General features: G+C 44.0%; 1 protein-coding gene across 2 annotated transcripts in view; it reads right to left on the bottom strand.

Moving 5' to 3' along the window:
• The window catches only part of LOC137532558 (uncharacterized), a 97,076-nt gene that overhangs the window by 20,087 nt on the left and 53,802 nt on the right, over positions 1-23,187 (bottom strand). For both annotated transcript variants that reach the window (XM_068253188.1, XM_068253189.1), the window contains exons 13-15: positions 18,983-19,067; positions 3,641-3,769; positions 1,047-1,154 (exon numbers count right to left, since the gene is read on the bottom strand). In XM_068253188.1, the coding sequence (XP_068109289.1) occupies positions 1,047-1,154; positions 3,641-3,769; positions 18,983-19,067 (322 nt within the window). The remainder of the gene's footprint in view (positions 1-1,046; positions 1,155-3,640; positions 3,770-18,982; positions 19,068-23,187) is intronic.

Genomic DNA, 23,187 nt, shown 5'->3' with positions numbered 1-23,187 from the left:
TCCTTCAAAGTAGCTCACTGGGACTGAAGTTCGTCTCTCCCAGCTTTGAGGACTGTCCTTTTACTCCATCTATTTGTACATTCTAGCGCAGGGGCGCAGAGGTAAAACCAGTTTGGGGTTTATTTTTCTGCCCAAAGTGTGTGTTATTTTTCTGCCCAAAGCAAAATTGATCTATAAAAGGGGAGCAGTGACAGATTTTCTGACCCGTTCTTTGGGGAGCTATGCAAGCTGCAAGTTTAGTGTCATAAGGCATGCCACTGAAGAGGTTTGCAGTGCTCTTCAGACAAGTACAGGATATAATCAGAGCAATGGCATGTAAAAGGCCTTTTTGCCTCGTCTTTAAAGTAGGATGAAATTCCATATTAACTGGAAAAAAAATAAAAAAAATCCATTAAGAAATTACTTATTTAGCTTACCTATCCTGATGTTTTTTTAGTGTTCACTGTCGAATTAAGGAAAAATGTGATACAAAAAAAAAAAGTTTCCACTGGTTTCGATCATTACTGTTTCTATGTGATGCCCAAAGTGACATCACTTCTGACATTTTTTTCCTATCAAACTCCGTGTCAATTTTCCCTCCTTACTGCCACAGTTTACTCTACATTTCACATCACCTAGACAACAGCCTTATCTGTGTAAACTCTTTAAAGGTAGGAAGGGGAAGAGTTAAATGACAATGTGGTCATAGTGTTTTTATCTTATCCGAAATAGGGAGCTTTGTTTTTGTTTTTTTGCATGCCGAGATATGCTTGTTACTGTAGCACATTTCCTGCAGCAGGCAAAGCCAACCAAACCAAGTAAACAAAGGAGATAAAAATGGTTAACTTATAGGGACCAATTGCTTTAAAAAAAAAAAAAAAAAAAAAAAGCCAGTTATAAAGGTAAAAACATATCCGGAAATTATTTGCAATAACTAACATGACTAGAGGTATACTTTAACTTATTTTAAATACAAGTTATGCCTGTACTGAGGCTGACAAGTAGCATACTTTGCCAGCCTAAAGAAACTGGATTTTCCCTGTAAGACACCAGTCGGACATGATTACCTTGAGGTCTGTTCACTGCAGCTCCTGATGGTCCTGGTTGAGGCATGTGCTGAGCTTCCTTAGCCTGTGGTCGTAGTGGCTGAGATGGCTTGGCGTTTGCTGGTGGTGCTGTAAATGAAAAATACATTAAATGAATGCAAGTGACAAGTCTGGAGGCATTTTACTTTAGCTACAATAAACTGTCTTTATAGTCATTCCTTATTACACACCTATGCTATATCAGAGGGATCTGCAAATAGCAGACAGAGGCACAAGGAAATTATCAAAATGGCAGAAAGCACCTCCCACTGACTGCTAGGAAATACATGTAGGAGTACTCCACGAAGTGACATCAAGTTGGGAATTTAATTAGGACGACAACTGTAATTTATATGCATTACAGCTGCAAGGACAATTGAGTTATCTAATTGTTTCCTTTTTGTGAGCCCCATCCATCTCTTGTAAAAGGCTCGTATACCCGCTTGTCTAAAGTCAGCCGAGTTGGCTGAAAACGACTGCCTCAGCCGATAATAAAGCGTGTGTATGGCAGCCCCCGACCAACGAGCGATCCGCCTCGTGGATCAACTCACCTGACTGACGCCCAACTTCATTGGTCACTGTTTACTTCCCAGGCTCTTTTAGCCGGGTGCTCCACCCGGCTAGATTTGGTGACCACCCGGCTGTCATCGGCTCACCTCCTCACATGCTGTAAGCAGAGTTGCCCTGCATTTTCATCTCAACCCACCCGGCTACTTTTTCATGCCACCCGGCTACATTTTCATGCCACCCGGCTGGAAAAAAACTCTCGGGAGAACACTGATTGGTCACGTGCTTCTCATACCTGCTGCATTTCTTGATGTATAGACCCAAGAATTTTTTTCAGAGTTTTCAATTTTTTTTTCATAATTGTGTGATATTGGTCAAGTGTGCCAGATTTTTCAAATGTTACAACCAATCAGAAAAACAGATTGTACTGCTTGAATTGAAAAGAAATATATCTAACTGTATCATGTATGGCCACCTTAAGGCTATGAGTCGAGTTAACCACTTCAGGACGAGAGTAATTTTCACATATCAGTGCTGCTCCCATTCATTGGTCAATAACTTTATTACTACTTATCACACTGAAATATGATCTATACATTTTTTTGCGGGACACACTAGGATTTCTACGGGCAGTACTTTTTGCTAAGAATTATTTTATATACATTTTGCAGGGAAGAAGAGGAAAAAGATTACAAAAATTCATCATTTCTCAGCTTTCAGCTATTGTAGTTTAAAAATATTTTAAGCTAATGTTTTCAGGACAAATTAGACGTTTAGCGAGTAATATTTTTGTTCAGTAATTACCTTATTTTCTATGCATTTTAAAGAATAGTAGGAAAATGCTCTCTCATTGTACACTATTGATTATTACAAGACCTTATTTGCAAAAATAAGAGTATATACCCTCATGGCATACATTTTTTAAAAAGCCAAGTTCCTAAGGTAACAATATAGTCATTTCCTTTTATATTTTGTCTCTTTTTTTCATTTTAGAAGTCTTGCTACAGAATTTCTGAAAATGTTATTGCTTTTGATTCAGTTACTAAAAAAAAAAAAAAAAAAAAAAAAGTACACAAAACATAACCCTTATCCCCTAAAATCTATTCAACTAATCACGGTTAAAATGTTACCACATATGTCTTGTATAGCTTCACTAATACTTTCCAAAGTTTGATCATAATTTTGAAATGTAATTTTTATGTTTGGTTGAGTTTGCCACTACCGATGTCTTATGTGATGAGGGTCCAAGCTTTAAAACACACCAAAATGTATTCTACAACTTCTCCCGGTTAAAACGATACCACATGTACCTAATTTAGTAACAAACTGGTGGTGCACCCTCCACAACTACACTGGACGTGTATACTCGTCCAGTTAGGTTTAAGTGGTTAATGTAAATTTCAAAATACATATTTATAAGTACATTTATCCCAGCATTGTGTTTCTCCTATCTTGCTGTTGCTTAAAAAAAAAAAAAAAAAAAAAAAAGAAATTAGTACTGCATTTTACTTTGGAACAAATGCACATTTCATACATATGCATGCATGCATTTTACAATTTTTCGAGATAGTGGCCTCTAAATGTCTTTAGCCTCGGCCATGGATTCAAACTTGCAGTCCTTTTTTTAGACTTATAAAAAGAATATTTTTTTTAAGTAATTGCATCGTTTTGAAGCCCACACCTGCACATGAAGACTTTTTGAGCTCAGGCCTGCTTTAGCAAAATCTGAAACAGTCACCCTTTGAAATGCCAGTGATATCTACATTATCCATACCTGTGCAGCAATACTATCTGCAGTGTTTCCCTTCACTTCCTGCTCTGATGTCACACTTACCACTCAAACAGGAGGTGAGAGGAACTCTCAGCAATAAGGAAAATAATTCTAGTTAAAAAGATCAATAAATAAAAACACTTTACTATGTTCAAACCCTTTGCAACTCTATTCAAATCTTTTTTTTCTTATTGTGGATATACATTTATCATATATAATAGGGTGTGGCTATTGGAATTGCTGCTTGAATAAAACAAAACAGGAGTGAAAAAGCACAGATTATTAATTCAAAACGTACCTGGAGGACGGTAGGAGTCAAATGAAAGTGGCAAGGAGGCTTTGGGCGGAGCAGGAGTAGGAGCAGCAGAGCTCACAGTAGAGGAAATAGGAAATAGAGGCTTGGAGCCGGAACTTAATGCAGAAGCCGCTGTAAAAAGAAAAACATGGTGTCTAAATTATATGTAAAGCCAAGGGAAGTATTCCTCAAGGAAGAGCTAGATTTCTGCAAAAGACAATCTCTTATGATGCTTGCGTGAGGAAAATCTAACATCTATATGTAGCTTACTGTATATACTCAGATACAAGTTGAGAAGTTTAGGACTAACTCATAGTACAAGTGGAGGGGTGGACTTATACATGAGTAGTGCTAAATTTAACAACTTATAGCCAAAATGAGAGGGCTACCTTTCTCTCTCCCCTCCCTGCAGTGCACTAGTGGCCGGGGACTAAAGGTGCATACACACATCAGACTATAGTCTTTGGAAAATGAAAGATCACAGACCAATCTTACCACCCTTCATGTAGTATGAGAGCCATACCTACACAGTCTTTTCTATGGAGCTGAACTCCCCATCAGATAAAATCTTTGCAAGATGCTGCACACAAAGATGCCTGTACACATTCAACAGATCATTATCTGCAAAAGATCTGTTCCTGCAAAATATCCATTCCTGCAAAATGCATTCATAGTCTATGAGATCTGCAGATCATCATACACACTTGGTTTAACAGACTTCATCTGCATATCTGGCAATCATCTGCAGATCTGAAAATCCATCCTGGTGGATCTGATCTGCAGATGATCTGCAGATGATTGTCTGTTAAACCAAGTGTGTATGATGATCTGCAGATCTCATAGACTATGAACGCATTTTGCAGGAATGGATATTTTGCAGGAACAGATCTTTTGCAGATAATGATCTTTTGAGTGTGTACGGGCATCTTTGTGTGCAGCATATTGCAAAGATTTTATCTGATGGGGAGTGCAGCTCCATAGAATAGACTGTGTAGGTATGGCTCTCATACTACATGAAGGGTGGTAAGATTGGTCTGTGATCTTGCCTTTTCCAAAGACTTTTATCTCAAGTGTGTATGAAGCATTAGATCCTCTCCGTGTGTAATTAAATGCAGAGTAATCACCACAGCAGAAGTGAAGTGGGTGTCAGGGACTTGGATCTTCCCTCCCACCATCACCCAAAGGGCAGCCGCATCTCACTAACCTACCCTGTGTGTAATTAAATGCAGAGCAATCACAGCAGCAGAAGCAAAGTCATTTACATTTCAGTGCCGGTAGCCATGCCCGCTCATCTTCCTCACTCACACCACGTCATGTGACTTCAGGAGCCGGCGGTACGCTAATGCATGTACCGCTGGCTCCCAAAGTCACATGACGCGGTGCGAGTGAGGAAGATGAGCGGGCATGGCAACCGGCACTGACATGTAAATGACTTTGCTTCTGCTGCGGCGATTACTATGCATTTAATTAAACATGGGGAAGGTTAGTGAGAGGTGGCTGCCCTTTGGGAGATGGTGGGAGGGAGGATCCAAGTCTCCGACACCCACTTCACTTCTGCTGTGGTGATTACTCTGCATTTATTTCCATGGGGGGGGGGTGAATAGAGTAGTGGCTGTCCTTTTGGTGGTGGTGGGTGGGAAGATAGATCAATGTCTCCTGCCACAAGCAGTCTGCAGGCTGGAGAGACAATAAATGGCTGCACTTGGAGACCAGGAGGGGTTAAAGGCCACAATACTTTACCCAGTGCAGCCATTAACCCCTCCAAGTCCCCAAGTGCAGCCATTGACTTTCAAGGGTAGACTTGTACTTGAGCCTCTTAAAAATTCCAATTTAACCACTTCCCGACCGCCGTATTGACAAATGGCGGCCGGGAAGTGGACCCCGCAAGGACCGCCGTATAGACAAATGGCGGCGGTCCTTGTAGGGGCATGGGCGGAGCGATCGCGTCATCCGTGACGCGATCCTCCACCGGCGCCTGTCTCCGCATACCCGCCGCAACATCCCGCCGGCCATACGGAAGCGCCGGCGGGATGTTAACCCGACGATCGCCGCATACAAAATGTATAATACACTTTGTAATGTTTACAAAGTGTATTATACAGGCTGCCTCCTGCCCTGGTGGTCCCACGTGTCCGAGGGACCACCAGGGCAGGCTGCAGCCACCCTAGTCTGCACCAAGCACACTGATTTCTCCCCCCCCCCCCTGCCCCAGATCGCCCACAGCACCCCTCAGACCCCCCCCCCCTGCCCACCCCTCAGACCCCTGTTTGCACCCAATCACCCCCCTAATCACCCATCAATCACTCCCTGTCACTATCTGTCAACGCTATTTTTTTTTACCCCCCCCCCCTGTCCCCTGCCCCCTCCTGAACACCTCCCACCCCTCAGATTCTCCCCAGACCCCCCCCCCCCCCCCCGTGTACTGTATGCATCTATCCCCCCTGATCACCTGTCAATCACCTGTCCATCACCCGTCAATCACCCCCTGTCACTGCCACCCATCAATCAGCCCCTAACCTGCCCCTTGCGGGCAATCTGATCACCCACCCACACCGATAGATCGCCCGCAGATCCGACATCAGATCACCACCCAAGCGCAGTGTTTACATCTATTCTCTCCTCTAAACACCCACTAATTACCCATCAATCACCCATCAATCACCCCCTATCACCACCTGTCACTGTTACCCATCAGATCAGACCCTAATCTGCCCCTTGCGGGCACCCAATCACCCGCCTACACGCTCAGATTGCCCTCAGACCCCCCTTATCAATTCGCCAGTGCAATATTTACATCTGTGCTTCCCTGTAATAACCCACTGATCACCTGTCAATCACCCATCAATCACCCCCTGTCACTGCCACCCATCAATCACCCCCTGTCACTGCCACCCATCAATCAGCCCCTAACCTGCCCCTTGCGGGCAATCTGATCACCCACCCACACCAATAGATCGCCCGCAGATCCGACATCAGATCAACCTCCCAAGTGCAGTGTTTACATCTGTTCTCTCCTGCAAAACACCCACTAATTACCCATCAATCACCCCCTGTCACTGCTACCCATCAGATTAGACCCCTTATCTGCCCCTCGGGCACTCAATCACCCGCCCATACCCTCAGAACGCCCTCAGACCCCAGCCCTGATCACCTCGCCAGTGCATTGCTTGCATCTATTCCCCCCTCTAATCACACCTTGAGACACCCATCAATCACCTCCTGTCACCCCCTAGCACACCTACCCATCAGATCAGGCCCTAATTTGCCCCGTGTGGGCTCCTGATCACTCGGCCAAACCCTCAGATCCCCCTCAGACCCCCTTCCGATCACCTCCCCAGTGCATTTGATTACATCTATTTTCCCCTCTAACCACCCCCTGAGACACCCATCAATCACCTCCTGTGACCCCCTAGCACTCCTATCCATCAGATCAGGCCCAATACAACCTGTCATCTAAAAGGCCACCCTGCTTATGACCGGTTCCACAAAATTCGCCCCCTCATAGACCACCTGTCATCAAAATTTTCAGATGCTTATACCCCTGAACAGTCATTTTGAGACATTTGGTTTCCAGACTACTCACGGTTTTGAGCCCGTAAAATGCCAGGGCGGTATAGGAATAGGGTTGCCACCCAGCCGGTATCTGGGCGGCCCTACCGTAAATTTCACTAAAAAGCCGGCGCCGGAATAAAAGTTTCACCGGCACGTTATCTGCCGGAAAATTAGCCCCAGGCTCCCTGCTGCTGAGTAACTTGGAGACAGATCTCCCTCCTCTCTTATTGGATTGGCTGGCCAGTCACTGCCAGCCAATAACCAGTGAGGATGCTCAGGGAAGGAGGAGGAGCCGAGCAGACTGAGCGAGAGTCTGTGAGCCTTCCCTGAGCAGCGTGAGTGCTGAATTGTCTTCCAGGCATGTTGCAGCAGCAGCTGCCCAGCTCAGCCGCCCACAGCGCAGGCTCTCACCGTCTGTGTGGAGGGAAAGAAACAGATATAGGTAGGGAGCAGTCAGAGCCAGCACATGATTACTGTGCTTCTTGTGTGAGCTGGAATGTGCAGGAAAGGACAGGCCTGCTACCGCTATTATTTCTGTGGTGTGTGCAGTACGATGAGCCAGCCCAGCCCCCCAGGCAGCAGCCAGTAATGATAAGAGTGGAGAGAGCTTCAGCAGTCCACTGGTCACAGCTGAAGTTGTGTGTTAAAGCAAGGAAGAAGGTACCAGAGTCAGAGTGACAGTTTCACACACACAGTATGTCTCTCTCTTCACCCCCCTCTCTCTCTTCACCCCCCCCCCCCCCCCCTCTCTCTCTCTCTTCATCCCCTCACTCTCTTCACCCCCTTCTCTTTCTCTCTCTTCACCCCCCTCTCTCTCTTCACTCTCTCTCTCTCTTCATCCCCTCACTCTCTTTACCCCCTTCTCTCTCTCTCTCTTTACCCCTTTCTCTCTCTTCACCCCCCTCTCTTTCACCCCCTCTCTCTTTCTCCCCCCTCTCTTCACCACCATCCCTCTCTCTCTTTCTTCACACCCCTCTCTCTCTCTCTCCCCCCCTCTCTCTCTCCTTACCCCGTTCCCCCAACCTTCTATCAGCACCTATCCCCCCTTCCAGACTTTTAAGGTGGCCATACTTCAGGCAACTTGGTGGCCAATTGACCATCCAATTCGATTATTATAATCGAATTGGATGAAAATCGGTGCCACAAAGTGCATGCACGACAGACAAAGCGACCAATTTGGGGGGTAAAATAGGTTGTATCATTGATCACACATGCTGCAAGATATCAGGCCGAAATTGTTTAGTGAGGTGTACGGCGGCCGATTTCAGAATGAACGACGAAACCCCTACCGCTGCCGTCGTAATGTAGTGTGCATTTATACATTACCTGTCCTGTAGCAGCCTTCCGCGCCGTGTCCGTCCATCTCTCCGGGTTCTAACAGCCACATACACGCTGGCAGTGCATAGGCGGAGGCTGCTACAGGACAGGTAATGTATAAATGCACACACGGGGGAAGGGGTGTCTCACATTTATACATTGGAGGGCGGAGCGGACACGGCAGGCTCAGCTGATTCCCTGAAGATTTCATGCTGAAATCGGACAGGGAATCAGCCTGCAGATTATGGGCAGCTACAACTAGAGACAAATTTATCTCTAATCAGATTTGATTAAAGATACATTTGTCTCTGTCGAATCTGCTCATAATCTGCTGATGTATAGCTATAGCCCATTAATGATACAATTCTGTGGCTGATCATTTCTGTGGTAATCAGGCAGAAATGATCAGTCATACCCATTAATGGCCAAATTCCTGCTAGCCAATTCGATGGTATCGATACGAAAATAGGTCAATTCCGATAATCTGATCGACTTGGCTACAAGTTATTTGGTCATTAATGGGGCAGGACCAGTTACATCCGATCGATTACTGCAGTGATTGGAAATGATCTATCGGTCGTGGAATTGTATAATTAATGGTCACCTGTAAAGTGTACCTGTAGGAAAAAAGTGCCCCAAGGGAGAACTTACCTTGGGAGGGAAAAGCCTCTGGATGTTAAAGAGGCTTCCCCCATCCTCCACACTAGAGGGGATCCAGCACTGTGACCCCCCCCCCAAGATCTCCTTGTTGGAATGTGTACTAGTTGCTTCCCGCTCAGGTTCTGGCAGAATTAGCCAACCCTGATTGGGTCCACTCCAATCTGCTTTGCTGGTGCCTCATGCCTGCGCAGTAGAGCAGACCTGATCGAGCCCGGCTATTTTCGATAGAGCCCAGGTGGAAAGCTGCTACTGCGCGCAGCGGCAACGGGGTCTCAACACTGTTTCAGGCTGGCTGAGGAGGATGGAGGAAGCCTCATTTAGGATTCAGCGGCTTCACCTTCCCGAGGTAAGTACCAACCAGGGGCAATTTTTAACCTTCCCGGTGTTCTTTAAACTACTGGTATTAACATTTGTATTTATTTTTGTAATTTTTCTTGTGCTATTTTTGAAAAAGGGACGTAACTAACTCCTCCCACTTTTAGGTCACGCCCCAGGCCACACCCCAAAGCCGGTATTTCCTCAGTCAAAAGGTGGCAACCCTATATAGGAACCCCACAAACTGACCCCATTTTAGAAAAAAGACACCCCAATGTATTCTGTTAGGTGTATGACGAGTTCATAGAAGATTTTATTTTTTGTCAAAAGTTAGCGGAAATTGATTTTTTCACTAACTTGTGACAAAAAATAAAATCTTCTATGAACTCGCCATACACCTAACGGAATACCTTGGGGTGTCTTCTTTCTAAAATGGGGTCACTTGTGGGGTTCCTATACTGCCCTGGCATTTTAGGGGCCCTAAACCGTGAGGAGTAGTCTAGAAAACAAATGCCTCAAAATGACCTGTGATTAGGACGTTGGGCCCCTTAGCGCACCTAGGCTGCAAAAAAGTGTCACACATGTGGTATCGCCGTACTCAGGAGAAGTAGTATAATGTGTTTTGGGGTGTATTTTTACACATACCCATGCTGGGTGGGAGAAATCTCTCTGTAAATGGACAATTGTGTGTAAAAAAAAAATCAAACAATTGTCATTTACAGAGATATTTCTCCCACCCAGCATGGGTATGTGTAAAAATACACCCCAAAACACATTATACTACTTCTCCTGAGTACGGCGGTACCACATATGTGGCACTTTTTTACACCCTAACTACGCTAAGGGGCCCAAAGTCCAATGAGTACCTTTAGGATTTCACAGGTCATTTTGCGACATTGTTGGTTTCAAGACTACTCCTCACGGTTTAGGGCCCCTAAAATGCCAGGGCAGTATAGGAACCCCACAAATGACCCCATTCTAGAAAGAAGACACCCAAAGGTATTCCGTTAGGAGTATGGTGAGTTCATAGAAGATTTTATTTTTTGTCACAAGTTAGCGGAAAATGACACTTTGTGAAAAAAAAAAACAATTAAAATCAATTTCCGCTAACTTGTGACAAAAAAATAAAAACTTCTATGAACTCACCATACTCCTAACGGAATACATTGGGGTGTCTTCTTTCTAAAATGGGGTCATTAGTGGGGTTCCTATACTGCCCTGGCATTTTAGGGGCCCTACACCGTGAGGAGTAGTCTTGAAATAAAAATGACCTGTAAAATCCTAAAGGTACTCATTGGACTTTGGGCCCCTTAGCGCAGTTAGGCTGCAAAAAAGTGCCAATCATGTGGTATCGCCGTACTCGGGAGAAGTATTATAATGTGTTTTGGGGTGTATTTTTACACATATCCATGCTGGGTGGGAGAAATACCTCTGTAAATGACAATCTTTTGATTTTTTTTACACACAATTGTCCATTTACAGAGTTATTTCTCCCACCCAGCATGGGTATGTGTAAAAATACACCCCAAAACACATCGTACTACTTCTCCCGAGTACGGCGATACCACATGTGTGGCACTTTTTTGCACCCTAACTGCGCTAAGGGGCCCAAAGTCCAATGAGTACCTTTAGGATTTCACAGGTCATTTTGAGAAATTTTGTTTCAAGACTACTCCTCACGGTTTAGGGCCCCTAAAATGCCAGGACAGTATAGGAACCCCACAAATGACTCCATTTTAGAAAGAAGACACCCCAAGGTATTCTGTTAGTAGTACGGTGAGTTCATAGAAGATTTTATTTTTTGTCACAAGTTAGCGGAAATTGATTTTTATTGGTTTTTTTCACAAAGTGTCATTTTCCGCTAACTTGTGACAAAAAATAAAAATCTTCTATGAACTCACCGTACTACTAACGGAATACCTTGGGGTGTCTTCTTTCTAAAATGGGGTCATTTGTGGGGTTCCTATACTGTCCTGGCATTTTAGGGGCCCTAAACCGTGAGGAGTAGTCTTGAAACAAAATTTCTCAAAATGACCTGTGAAATCCTAAAGGTACTCATTGGACTTTGGGCCCCTTAGCGCAGTTAGGGTGCAAAAAAGTGCCACACATGTGGTATCGCCGTACTCGGGAGAAGTAGTACAATGTGTTTTGGGGTGTATTTTTACACATACCCATGCTGAGTGGGAGAAAGATCTCTGTAAATGGACAATTGTGTGTAAAAAAATTTAAAAAATTGTCATTTACAGAGATATTTCTCCCACCCAGCATCGGTATGTGTAAAAATACACCCCAAAACACATTATACTACTTCTCCTGAGTACGGCAATACCACATGTGTGGCACTTTTTTGCAGCCTAACTGCGCTAAGGGGCCCAAAGTCCAATGAGCACCTTTAGGCTTTACAGGGGTGCTTACAAATTAGCACCCCCCAAAATGCGAGGACAGTAAACACACCCCACAAATGACCCCATTTTGGAAAGTAGACACTTCAAGGTATTCAGAGGGGCATGGTGAGTCCGTGGCAGATTTCATTTTTTTTTTCCGCAAGTTAGAAGAAATGGAAACCTTTTTTTTTTTGTCACAAAGTGTCATTTTCCGCTTACTTGTGACAAAAAATAATATATTCTATGAACTCACTATGCCTCTCAGTGAATACTTTGGGATGTCTTCTTTCCAAAATGGGGTCATTTGGGGGTATTTATACTATCCTGGAATTCTAGCCCCTCATGAAACATGACAGGGGGTCAGAAAAGTCATAGATCTTGAAAATGGGAAAATTCACTTTTTGCACCATAGTTTGTAAACGCTATAACTTTTACCCAAACCAATAAATATACACTGAATGGGTTTTTTTTAATCAAAAACATGTTTGTCCACATTTTTCGCGCTGCATGTATACAGAAATTTTACTTTATTTGAAAAATGTCAGCACAGAAAGTTAAAAAAATCATTTTTTTGCCAAAATTCATGTCTTTTTTGATGAATATAATAAAAAGTAAAAATCGCAGCAGCAATCAAATAGCACCAAAAGAAAGCTTTATTAGTGACAAGAAAAGGAGTCAAAATTCATTTAGGTGGTAGGTTGTATGAGCGAGCAATAAACCGTGAAAGCTGCAGTGGTCTGAATGGAAAAAAAGTGCCTGGTCCTTAAACTCCCTGGCGGTTAATTTATTTTTAAAAATTGGCAAAAATGCTTTTTTTTTGAATTTTTTTTTTTGTTTCATGTAAAGCTACCAGAGTGGTAGCTACATTAAACACCACTAGAGGGCGCATGTGGCCCTCTAGTGCGATCGTCGCCGGCATCAATAGCAAACAGGGGAGCGTGTATATAACGCGTTCCCCTGTTTGGCTTCTCCTGTCGCCATGGCGACGATCGGCAGGACGTCATGGACGTCAGCCGACGTCCTGCGCACTCGATCCAGCCCATAGCGCTGCCCGGAACTCATTGGTCCGGGCAGCGCAGGGCTCTGGCGGGGGGGCTCGGCGATCGAGCTGTGCGCGCGGCTAGCAAAGTGCTGGCTGCGCGCACAGCACTTTGAATGGGGCGAATCGCCCCACCAGAAGCAGAGAAATCCTCCTGCGCGGCATAGCCCGAGCTCAGCTCGGGCTTACCGCCAGGGAGGTTAAGGGGGGGGTAAAGCCTACGGTCCTCAAGTGGTTAAAGCTGCATACCTCTAGTTAATAAATCAGGTTGGAATGCTATATGAACATGCATGTGTGTTCATGTACTCGTACGGATGTAGGAGTACCTGAACACATGTGCAGGTTGATATAGCAACTTCAGTTGCGCTGTATAACAGAATACAGGGTAGAACAATACAAAATAAACAATACAAGACAATGGTGAGTTACATCTGATGCAATGAACAAATCACCTACAGATTTTTACACAGGGGTCGAAGATATGTGCGCATAATACACAGCATTGAGAGACAAAAGGGGAAAGAGAGTCTAAACAGGGCTGTGGAGTCGAGGAGTCGGAGCAATTTTGGATACCTGGAGTCGGTGGTTTCATAAACTAAGGAGTCGGAGACGAGAGTCAGTTTGTACCAAATCTACAGCCCTGCTAAGTATTAGGCAATTGTAGTATGGGTGGATGAACACCCTGTAGAAAAAGTCACAGGAGACAAAAACCGGGAGCCCAGTAGTGCAATATGTCGATGACCACAATAAAAGAAAATAAATTAGAAGCACTACTCACAAAGGGAGGTTGCTGGGGGCAACCAACCACAGGAAGCAAGTGGAGACAATAAACCCGACTCCACTCGGGGTGGTCCTAGCCAGAACCGGAAGGATGGTCGCTCTCTTAGTGGAAAAAGGGGGACAGAGTCCACTGTGGGGACTCCACTGGTGGTCTGCCACCTCCCCTCGGACAGGATGTGTTCGGGGGTATACTTAGCACGTAAAAGGGAAAGAGGCGCCCTGGTGTAATAAAAGCATCTAAAATCAGCTTAAAATCGAAAAGTGATATGAGGTAACTTACCTCAATGACGAAACCTCTGTAGTTAATACAAGGGATTTTTATTAGCACAGGCAACGCGTTTCGCGGGTCTTGGCCCGCTTCATCAGGCCAGTAAAAGTGCCTACAATAGCAACAAGAACTCCTCAATATACTTGTACATGTATATCAAACATAATAGTAAAAAATGTTCTACCAAGATCATAAACATTGCGTCATATCATATTGATCAAATTTTTAGATGCGTTTTTGTACATACATAATAATAATAATTTATAAAAAAAAACATTATGTAAGAAAGAATAATATTGATGATAATTGTTAGCAATAAAGATACTAATCGCAATTAGTGATGGGCCGAACAGCCCGCCTGGCGAACCCCCCTGGGCCCCTCACCACCCCCGGGCCGCAACGACCCGGAGCAGCACGCCTGCGCCGCCCGGCGGAGCGCACCCCAGCCCGTGCCGGGGACCCCCCGCGCACGAGCGCGACGCCACTCCTGACGTCACGCACATGCGCAGAGAGCGCCCCGCAACAGGAGCGCAACCCAGGACGCGCCCCGCCGGGCAGCGCAGGCGCACCACCCCGCGCCACCGCGACCCGGAAGCAGCAAGAGGCCCATGGATTTATAGACGCCTGCCGACAAACGGCTCGGGAACCGCTCGCCACATCTCGCAATAAAGGAGGAAAACTTAATGTCTCAAAAAAAAAAAAAAAAAAAGGGGGGAGTGGATTGAGTAAAGATAAAAATTATAATTGTCGCTGCTTTATAAAATAAGTATCAACATTGTTGGTAACATTAATAATCCATAGTAAAAGTATATCGCTCAGAAAATCATAATAAATCTATCATGAATTTATATAAACACAAATAACAATTAAGACTTGGCCAGCTATTGAATATAAATATACACATAAGTCAGACTAAGGTGGTATCTCATAGCTACATAAGCTATTCGATCACAGCGCTAGTTGCTCTTTAAAAAATAGACTGGTCACAAATGGGCTAAAAGAAAAGACACAGCATTTCATTGTGCTAAGTTTGAGTATGGTGGGTGAACAGCAGGGGGAGCGTTAGGTGGTCTGATGGAATGAGAGTCAGAGCACTTACCAAATAGAAAAGATCATCTAGCATGCTTGCTGAAAAAGGGGCGGTACCGGAAGTTATTGATGATGTCATCACACAAAGGGTCGTCCACCGGAAGTACTGGCGGCACCATTTTAGTTCTGGGCGATGTCTAGGGAAAGGCTATTGAATGCCAGTACTTTGCTGTTCAAATAGAGAACATCCAGATGCTGGGGGAAAAGGTTTAATAAATGGACACTAGATGGCAGCAGTGTTAACAATTCTTCAGTATAGATAGTGCTGGAGAAATATTTGGTATTTGTGCTTGTTATAAAAGCTATTCTTTAAACATAGGCGATTGTTAGTAATAGGTGGCTTATAGTGAATTCTCAAGGTTGGTCTGAACTTACTATCTCAATTGGAACCAATTTTACTAATTATAAAATTATATACATTATATTAATAATACTAAAATAGTGAATAATAATTATTATGCTAAATTATTACAAAATGCTATTATCATTTTTCATAACAAAAATATTATTTCATGCACATTTGTTAATAAATCTATGAGCAAATTATGATACCCCACCTGATACCAACAATATGCACTTATAGCATTTTGTAATAATTTAGCATAATAATTATTATTAACAAGCAAAAATACCAAATATTTCTCCAGCACTATCTATACTGAAGAATTGTTAACACTGCTGCCATCTAGTGTCCATTTACTAAACCTTTTTCCCCCAGCATCTGAATGTTCTCTATTAGAACAGCAAAGTACTGGCATTTAATAGCCTTTCCCTAGACATCGCGCAGAACTAAAAGGGTGCCGCCAGTACTTCCGGTGGGCGGCCCTTTGTGTGATGACATCATCAATAACTTCCGGTACCGCCCCTTTTTCAGCAAGCATGCGGTTCAAACACTACAGAAGTTATTTAACACAGCTCTGCAGAGCCCCCTACAGAGGCTCCCTATGCTAGATGATCTTTTCTATTTGGTAAGTGCTCTGACTCTCATTCCATCAGACCACCTAACGCTCCCCCTGCGGTTCACCCACCATACTCAAACTTAGCACAATGAAATGCTGTGTCTTTTCTTTTAGCCCATTTGTGACCAGTCTATTTTTTAAAGAGCAACTAGCGCTGTGATCGAATAGCTTATGTAGCTATGAGATACCACCTTAGTCTGACTTATGTGTATATTTATATTCAATAGCTGGCCAAGTCTTAATTGTTATTTGTGTTTATATAAATTCATGATAGATTTATTATGATTTTATGAGCGATATACTTTTACTATGGATTATTAATGTTACCAACAATGTTGATACTTATTTTATAAAGCAGCGACTATTATTACAATTTTTATTTTTACTCAATCCACTCTTTTTTGTTTTGTTTTTTTTGTTTTGTTTTTGAGACATTAAGTTTTCCTCCTTTATTGCGATTGGAGATGTGGCGAGCGGTTCCCGAGCCGTTCGCCAGCGGGCATCTCTAAATCCATGGGCCTCTTGCTGCTTCCAGGTCGCGGTGGCCCGGGGTGGTGCACCTGCGCTGCCCGGCGGGGCGTGTCCTGGGTTGCGCTCCTGTTGTGGGGCGCTCTCTGCGCATGTGCGTGACGTCATGAGTGGCGTCGCGCTCGTGCGCGGGGGGTGCCCGGCGCGGGCTGGGGCGCACTCCGCCTGGCGGCGCGGGTGTGCTGCTCCGGGTCGTTGCGGCCCGGGGGTGGTGAGGGGCCCAGGGGGGTTCACCAGGCGGGCTGTTCGGCCCATCACTAATCGCGATTAGTATCTTTATTGCTAACAATTATCATCAGTATTATTCTTTCTTACATATTAATAATTTATAAAAAAAGACATTATGTATGTACAAAAACGCATCTAAAAATTTGATCAATATGATATGACGCAATGTTTATGATCTTGGTAGAACATTTTTTACTATTATGTTTGATATACAGTTCTTGTTGCTATTGTATTCACTTTTACTGACCTGATGAAGCGGGCCGAGACCCGCGAAACGCGTTGCCTGTGCTAATAAAAATCCCTTGTATTAACTACAGAGGTTTCGTCATTGAGGTAAGCTAACTCATATCACTTTTCGATTTTAAGCCGATTTTAGATGCTTTTATTACACCAGGGCGCCTCTTTCCCTTTTACCTGCTAAGTATTAGACTAAGGAATTGGAGTCGAGGAGTTGGAGCCGGTGGTTTCATAAACTGAGGAGTTGGATTCAGATGTTTTTTGTACCAACTCCACAGGTTTAAGGGATAGGACAAAAGGTGAAGGTATACAGTGTATGAGATGGTAAAATGGTGGTAAAGTGTCCTAGGTAGGAGAGTATGCTTCCGGAAGAGGTGAGTTTTCAGGTTGCGCCTAAAAAGGGTAAGTGTTGGTGAGTGACAATGTGTTGAGGGAGTAAGGTCAGAAAAGGTGAGAGGATCAAGAGAAATATTGCATGCGGGAGTGAGAAAAGGTGACCAGAGCAGAAGACTAGAGAATATTGTTAGTAGAGGGGAATTGCGAGTGGGGTGGTATCTGGAAATACGTTTATTCATATAAGAAGGAGCTACATTGTATATAGCTTTGTAGGAGAGAGTCAGGATTTTGAATTGTATCCTTTGTGTAACTGGCAGCCAGTGAAGGGACTGACAGAGTAGAGTAGGGCTGGAGAAGTGGGAAAGGAGAGGTGGATGACTCATGGAGCAGAGTTCCTGATGGACTGTAGTGGAGTCAAACAGTTAACAGGAAGGCCACCGAGCACAGAGTTGCAATAGTCTGGTCGTGAAATAATCAGGGCTTGCACAAGAAGTTTGGTAGTGTCCTCTGTGAGAAAATGGTTGATGCGGAGAATTTTTTTTTTAGGTGGAGACGACAAGAGGAGCATAGGTTGCCAATGTAAGGTATGAATGAGAGACTCAAGACCAGTATTATACCTAGGCAGCAAACCTGGGGGACGGGCATTATTGAAGTGCCATCAACAAATATGATGGTGTCAAGTAGGGAAATCGAATTGTGGGGTGGAAAGATAACCATTTCAGTCTTGTCCATGTTGAGTTTTAGAAAACGGGAGGACATGCATGAGGAGTTTGCTCTGAGACAGTTAAGAAGATGAGCTGATAAGTATCCAAGTCAGGAGCTGAAAGGTAGATTATAGGTGGTACTGGGAGCCAAAGCAACTGATGAGCTGACCAAGACCGTAAACGTAGATAGAGAAAAGAGAAGTCTGAGAACTGAGCCACGGGGAATTCCGACAGTAAGGGGACGAGGAGAAGAGGTGATGCCGAAATGAGCAACTCTGAAGGTTCTCTTTGAGATAAGAGGCAAGCCAGGAGAGGGCAACAACCTGAATGCCCATGGATGAAAGGATTTGGAATAGGAGATGATGGATGACTGTGTTAAAGGCAGAGGAAAGATCTAGGAGGATGAGAATAGAGTAGATGCCTTTAGATTTAGCAGTTGCCAGGTCGCTGGTTACTTTGAGTAGGGCAGTTTCGGTTGAGTGACTGGGGCAGAATCCAGATTGGATGTCATGAGAGAATTAAGGTGCCCATCAAGGGTACAATTTTTTCACCAAATGCGATCTTTTGATTGATTGTATAGAAAATTCACTGTTTATGATGGCAATTGATAAGGAACGATTCCTTTGGTAAGTTGCTAAGTAGGATAAAGTCGATCTGAAAGTTGGATTGTATGACTGAATGTGAAGAAAGAATCATTCAGTAAATGCGAACAATCGATAATTGCCTTCTGATTAGTTACGATCGTTCAAATTGCATCAAAAGCTTGCATTTAGTGAAAAATGTTACCGTTAATGGGCACCTTTACAGTTAAGAACAATAGAACATTTTGGGTGCCGAGGAGATCGCAGACGCATTGGAAAAATTACATATAAGCATTGAAGTAGTACAGCTGTTGGGAAATGTAAGTAATGGATCATTTTACACATTATTTAAAATCAGCTAAGGTTACCTTGTCTCTTGCCAGGAGGAGGGGACTTTGCACGCTCTTTAATGCTCTTAAGTGCTTTGCTAACTCCTGGGATGTTCAAAAAAGCCTACCAAACAAAGCCAATAAAAAACAACCACCAATTAAAATAAGACAACAAACACAGACACATGCAATAAATATAAAAAAACAAAACAAAACATTAAGTTAACCCCAGAAGTCATGCAAACATTTTACAACTCAACCAAATAATTTATTTGAAAAGGGTTTATAAAGACTATTAATAGTGTGAGTTGAAATGAACTTCTAGATGGCTTATACCTCCAGCACTGTTAAAAATGTAACTAGAGCCAAAATTATTTATTTAAGCTTAGACCTCGCCCTGGCCTGGCTCTCATCCTACTTCTCCAACTGCTCCTTCACAACCTCCTTAAAGGAGTCCTCATCCACCCCCAAACACCTCTCGGTGGGAGTCCCCCAAGGCTCGGTCCTTGGCCCCCTACTGTTCTCCCTATAAACATCCTCCATTGGCAAGGCTATCTCCTTCATGGGTTTTAAAAAGGACCCAAACCAAACATTTTTTTAATTCAAAATATTTAGTTACACCACTCTGACACATACAAAGATAAACACTCCATCAAGCCTATGAGCATTTCAGTGCATGCTTTTCACCCTTCTCTTTTCATAACTGGGATTATACAGGTGGCAGCCATTAGCAATTCCTCCTTTGCCGGACACCACCTACTCCACCAGGGATTGTGTCCTGACAATATGAAAGGAAGGGAGGGGTTCCTCCAATAAATGTAAATAATTTTATATTTGTCATTTAGCTGAACAAAGGCTGCTATTTATAATAGAATTTAGAAAATAGATTTTATTTCTGAAAGCTTGTTTTTTTTAAAAATTTGGGTCCACTTTAACTATCATTTGTATGCAGATGACACCCAGATCTACCTCCACACCCCGACCTATCCACCACTACCATGGACAAGGTCTCCTCATGCCTATCATTTATCTCCTCCTGGAAGTCCGCTAGGTTCCTGAAACTAAACTGGGACAAAAACTGAATTTATGATCGTCCTACCCTGGCCATCCCTGATCCTCCCAGATTTGCATGTCACTGTTAACCATACTATCATTCGCCCTACCTCTAAAGCCTGCAGTCTGCGTGTCACCCTGGACTCCGCACTCTCCTTCACCCCCAAATCCAAAACATCACAAAGTTTTGCAACTTCCACCTCTGCAACATCTGCAAGGTCTGCCCTTTCCTGACCTCTGTCACCACCAAACTCCTCATCCATGCCCTCAATTTCCCACCTTGACTACGGTAATGCCCTTCTGTCTGGTCTCCCTATGAACCGAATTGCCCCACTGCAGTCCATCACGAATGCGGCAGCCAGAATTATCCACTCCTCCCATCACTACATCACAGCGGATCCCCTCTGTGAATCCCTCCATTGGCTTTCTACCCAGTCCAGAATCAGATTCAAGATACTGTGTCTGGCCTACAAATCTAAAAGGGGATCCGCACACAGACTTCTTAAGGAACAATTTTTTGTCCCAATGCACACATATACAATTATTATTCATCCAATGCTACGGGATACCCAGCACCAGCATTACCCCACTTCTTGGTGTGCGTTTTCTTTTGATTGGCCAACAAATCTGTCCACAAAACCTGCCCAACCTACATTTCTGATCTTACTCAGAGGTACACAGCTAGTCGCTCATTCCACTCCTCCAATGAACTTCACTTCGCTTGGCTACCCCGAACACCCCCCATCACCCAGTCTCTTGTACGCCTCCAGGACTTCTCAAGAGCTGATCCAACAATATGAAACTCCCTACCTCCCCCATTAGGGGTTCCCCTCCAACATCTTCAAGAAAGGTCCTAAAAACTCACCTTTTTAGTCTGGCCTCCCCTCCCCCCCTTTTCACTGGTGCTCTAAACCCACAGCTGAACTCTGGTCCCTTACCTTTCGCGTCACTACCTCTCCCTCCAGATTGTAAGCCTTCGGCAGGGTCCTCCTCCCTGTGTCTCCTACCTGTTCATGCACCTCCATTACCGTACCCCATCCTATGGATCTGAGTGAACTCGCCTTGCCTAATCTCCATGGTTCCATCCAGTGGCTGACTAAGCATTATCTTTTACTCCTACTGTGCTGCGTGATCTGGTTTGCATGTATTCCTGTATTGTCTTATTGCTGTATGTCAACCCTAAATATCGTCCAACGCTGCGTAATATGTTGCCGCTTTATAAATACAATAAATAAATGCAGTGATCAAAGTTCTGAATTGTTACTACTGTCTAGGTTCAGATAGAGGTGATTCTTCCTCACTTTGTTTTGTTGCCACGCACAAATTAAGAAAACTGATACTTCCTTAAAGAGACACTGAAGGAAAAAAAATTATGATATAATTAATTGCTTGTGTAATACTGATAATTACTAGAATTTTAGTAGCAAAGAAAATATTCTAATATTTTTATTTTCAGTTATATGTTTTGTTTTTTTTATAACATTGCATCATTCTCTAACATTTGCAGTTTAGACACTACTCAGCATTCTAAATGGGTTCAAAAGTTCACTAGCCTGCTCTGGAAAATCTTCCCTGCAGAGGGGAAAAAAAAAAAAGATACACTGTCTTTTAAAGCTTATTATCTCAAGTGTCTGGCAGAGTTCTCTGCGACTTTGAAAGTCTTGGAGCTCAATGGCTAATTTGCATAGATAACAACTGGAGTTTCCTAGCTCTTCCTTCACTGGAAACAATATTAGACTTGTGTCTCTGCTGCTAATGTTTTTTTCTTAGCTGTACTATACATACAAATCATTAGATCATTTTTTTTTCCGCTTCAGTGTCTCTTTAAGAAGGAAGCCTCTGGATCCTGTAGAGGCTCCCCATGCTATCCTCCAGAACACTGTTATCGCTCGTGGACTCCCTATATAAATCCGACAAGCTTGTTGTATTTCTGGCTGTACTGTGCGAGTATGGCGGTGCAGCTATGCTCACTCGGGTGCATGAAGAGGAGTGCAGACGTGATAAGTAATCGGGAGTGCACATCAGATCTTCCAGAGGGTCCCAGCAAGCAGTGCTAGGGGTGAGGGCGACACGGGAAGCCTCTGGAGGATACAGGTGGTTTCTCTCTTCTTGGGTAAGTTGGCTAGGTTTGCCTCCCCACCGCTAGTACGTGCATCTACGCCCCTGGAAACTTTGCTTAACAACCAGGGACGTAGATACACATACCTGTTTGTTTATATCTATCTCCCGATCGGCACGTCGCTAACCCATCGTTCTGACGCAATCTCGCTTTTCCATGGCCAGAGAATGAAAACAGCTTGTTCTTAAACCCAATCACAATCCCTGTAATGAAAAGCTAATGACAAGCTGGGGCAGGGAGACCTAGCCTGTCAGCCTCACAGAAGCCAAATGGTAAACACTACACTTCCATATTTGTATTAACACTACACTTCCGTATTTCTATTAACCACCCTGGCGTTCTATTGAGATCGCCAGGGCGGCTGCGGGAGGGTTTTTTTTAAATTAAAAAAAAACTATTTCATGCAGCCAACTGAAAGTTGGCTGCATGAAAGCCCACTAGAGGGCGCTCCGAATGCTTTCTTCTGAAATCAGAAGTAACAAGGAAGGCTGCAATGAGCAGCCTTCCTTGTTTGGCTTTCCTCGTCGCCATGGCGACGAGCGGAGTGACGTCATGGACGTCAGCTGACGTCCTGACGTCAGCCGCCTCCGATCCAGCCCTTAGCGCTGGCCGGAACTATTTGTTCCGGCTGCGCAGGGCTCGGGCGGCTGGGGGGACCCTCTTTCGCCGCTGCACACGGCGGATCACCGCAGAGTGGCGGCGATCAGGTAGCACACGCGGCTGGCAAAGTGCCGGCTGCGTGTGCTGCTTTTTATTTTATCAAAATCGGCCCAGCAGGGCCTGAGCAGCACCCTCTCGCGGTAATGGACGAGCTGAGCTCGTCCATACCGCTAAGGTGGTTAATAGAGCAAAGTTCAGTGTAGTGCCATCTTGTAGCCAAAAAGTAAAATGCAGCCAACACACCATTACATTCATAAAATGCATTAACATTATTATTATTATTTAGTATTTATATAGCGCCGACATATTACGCAGCGCTGTACAGTGTATATATATATATCTTGTCACTAACTGTCCCTCAAAGGAGCTCACAATCTAATCCCTACTATTGCCATATGTCTATATTATGTAG

The sequence above is a fragment of the Hyperolius riggenbachi genome, chromosome 9 (assembly GCF_040937935.1).
Source record: "Hyperolius riggenbachi isolate aHypRig1 chromosome 9, aHypRig1.pri, whole genome shotgun sequence".
NCBI lineage: Eukaryota > Metazoa > Chordata > Amphibia > Anura > Hyperoliidae > Hyperolius > Hyperolius riggenbachi.
This window is presented reverse-complemented; position numbering and strand designations above follow the sequence as displayed.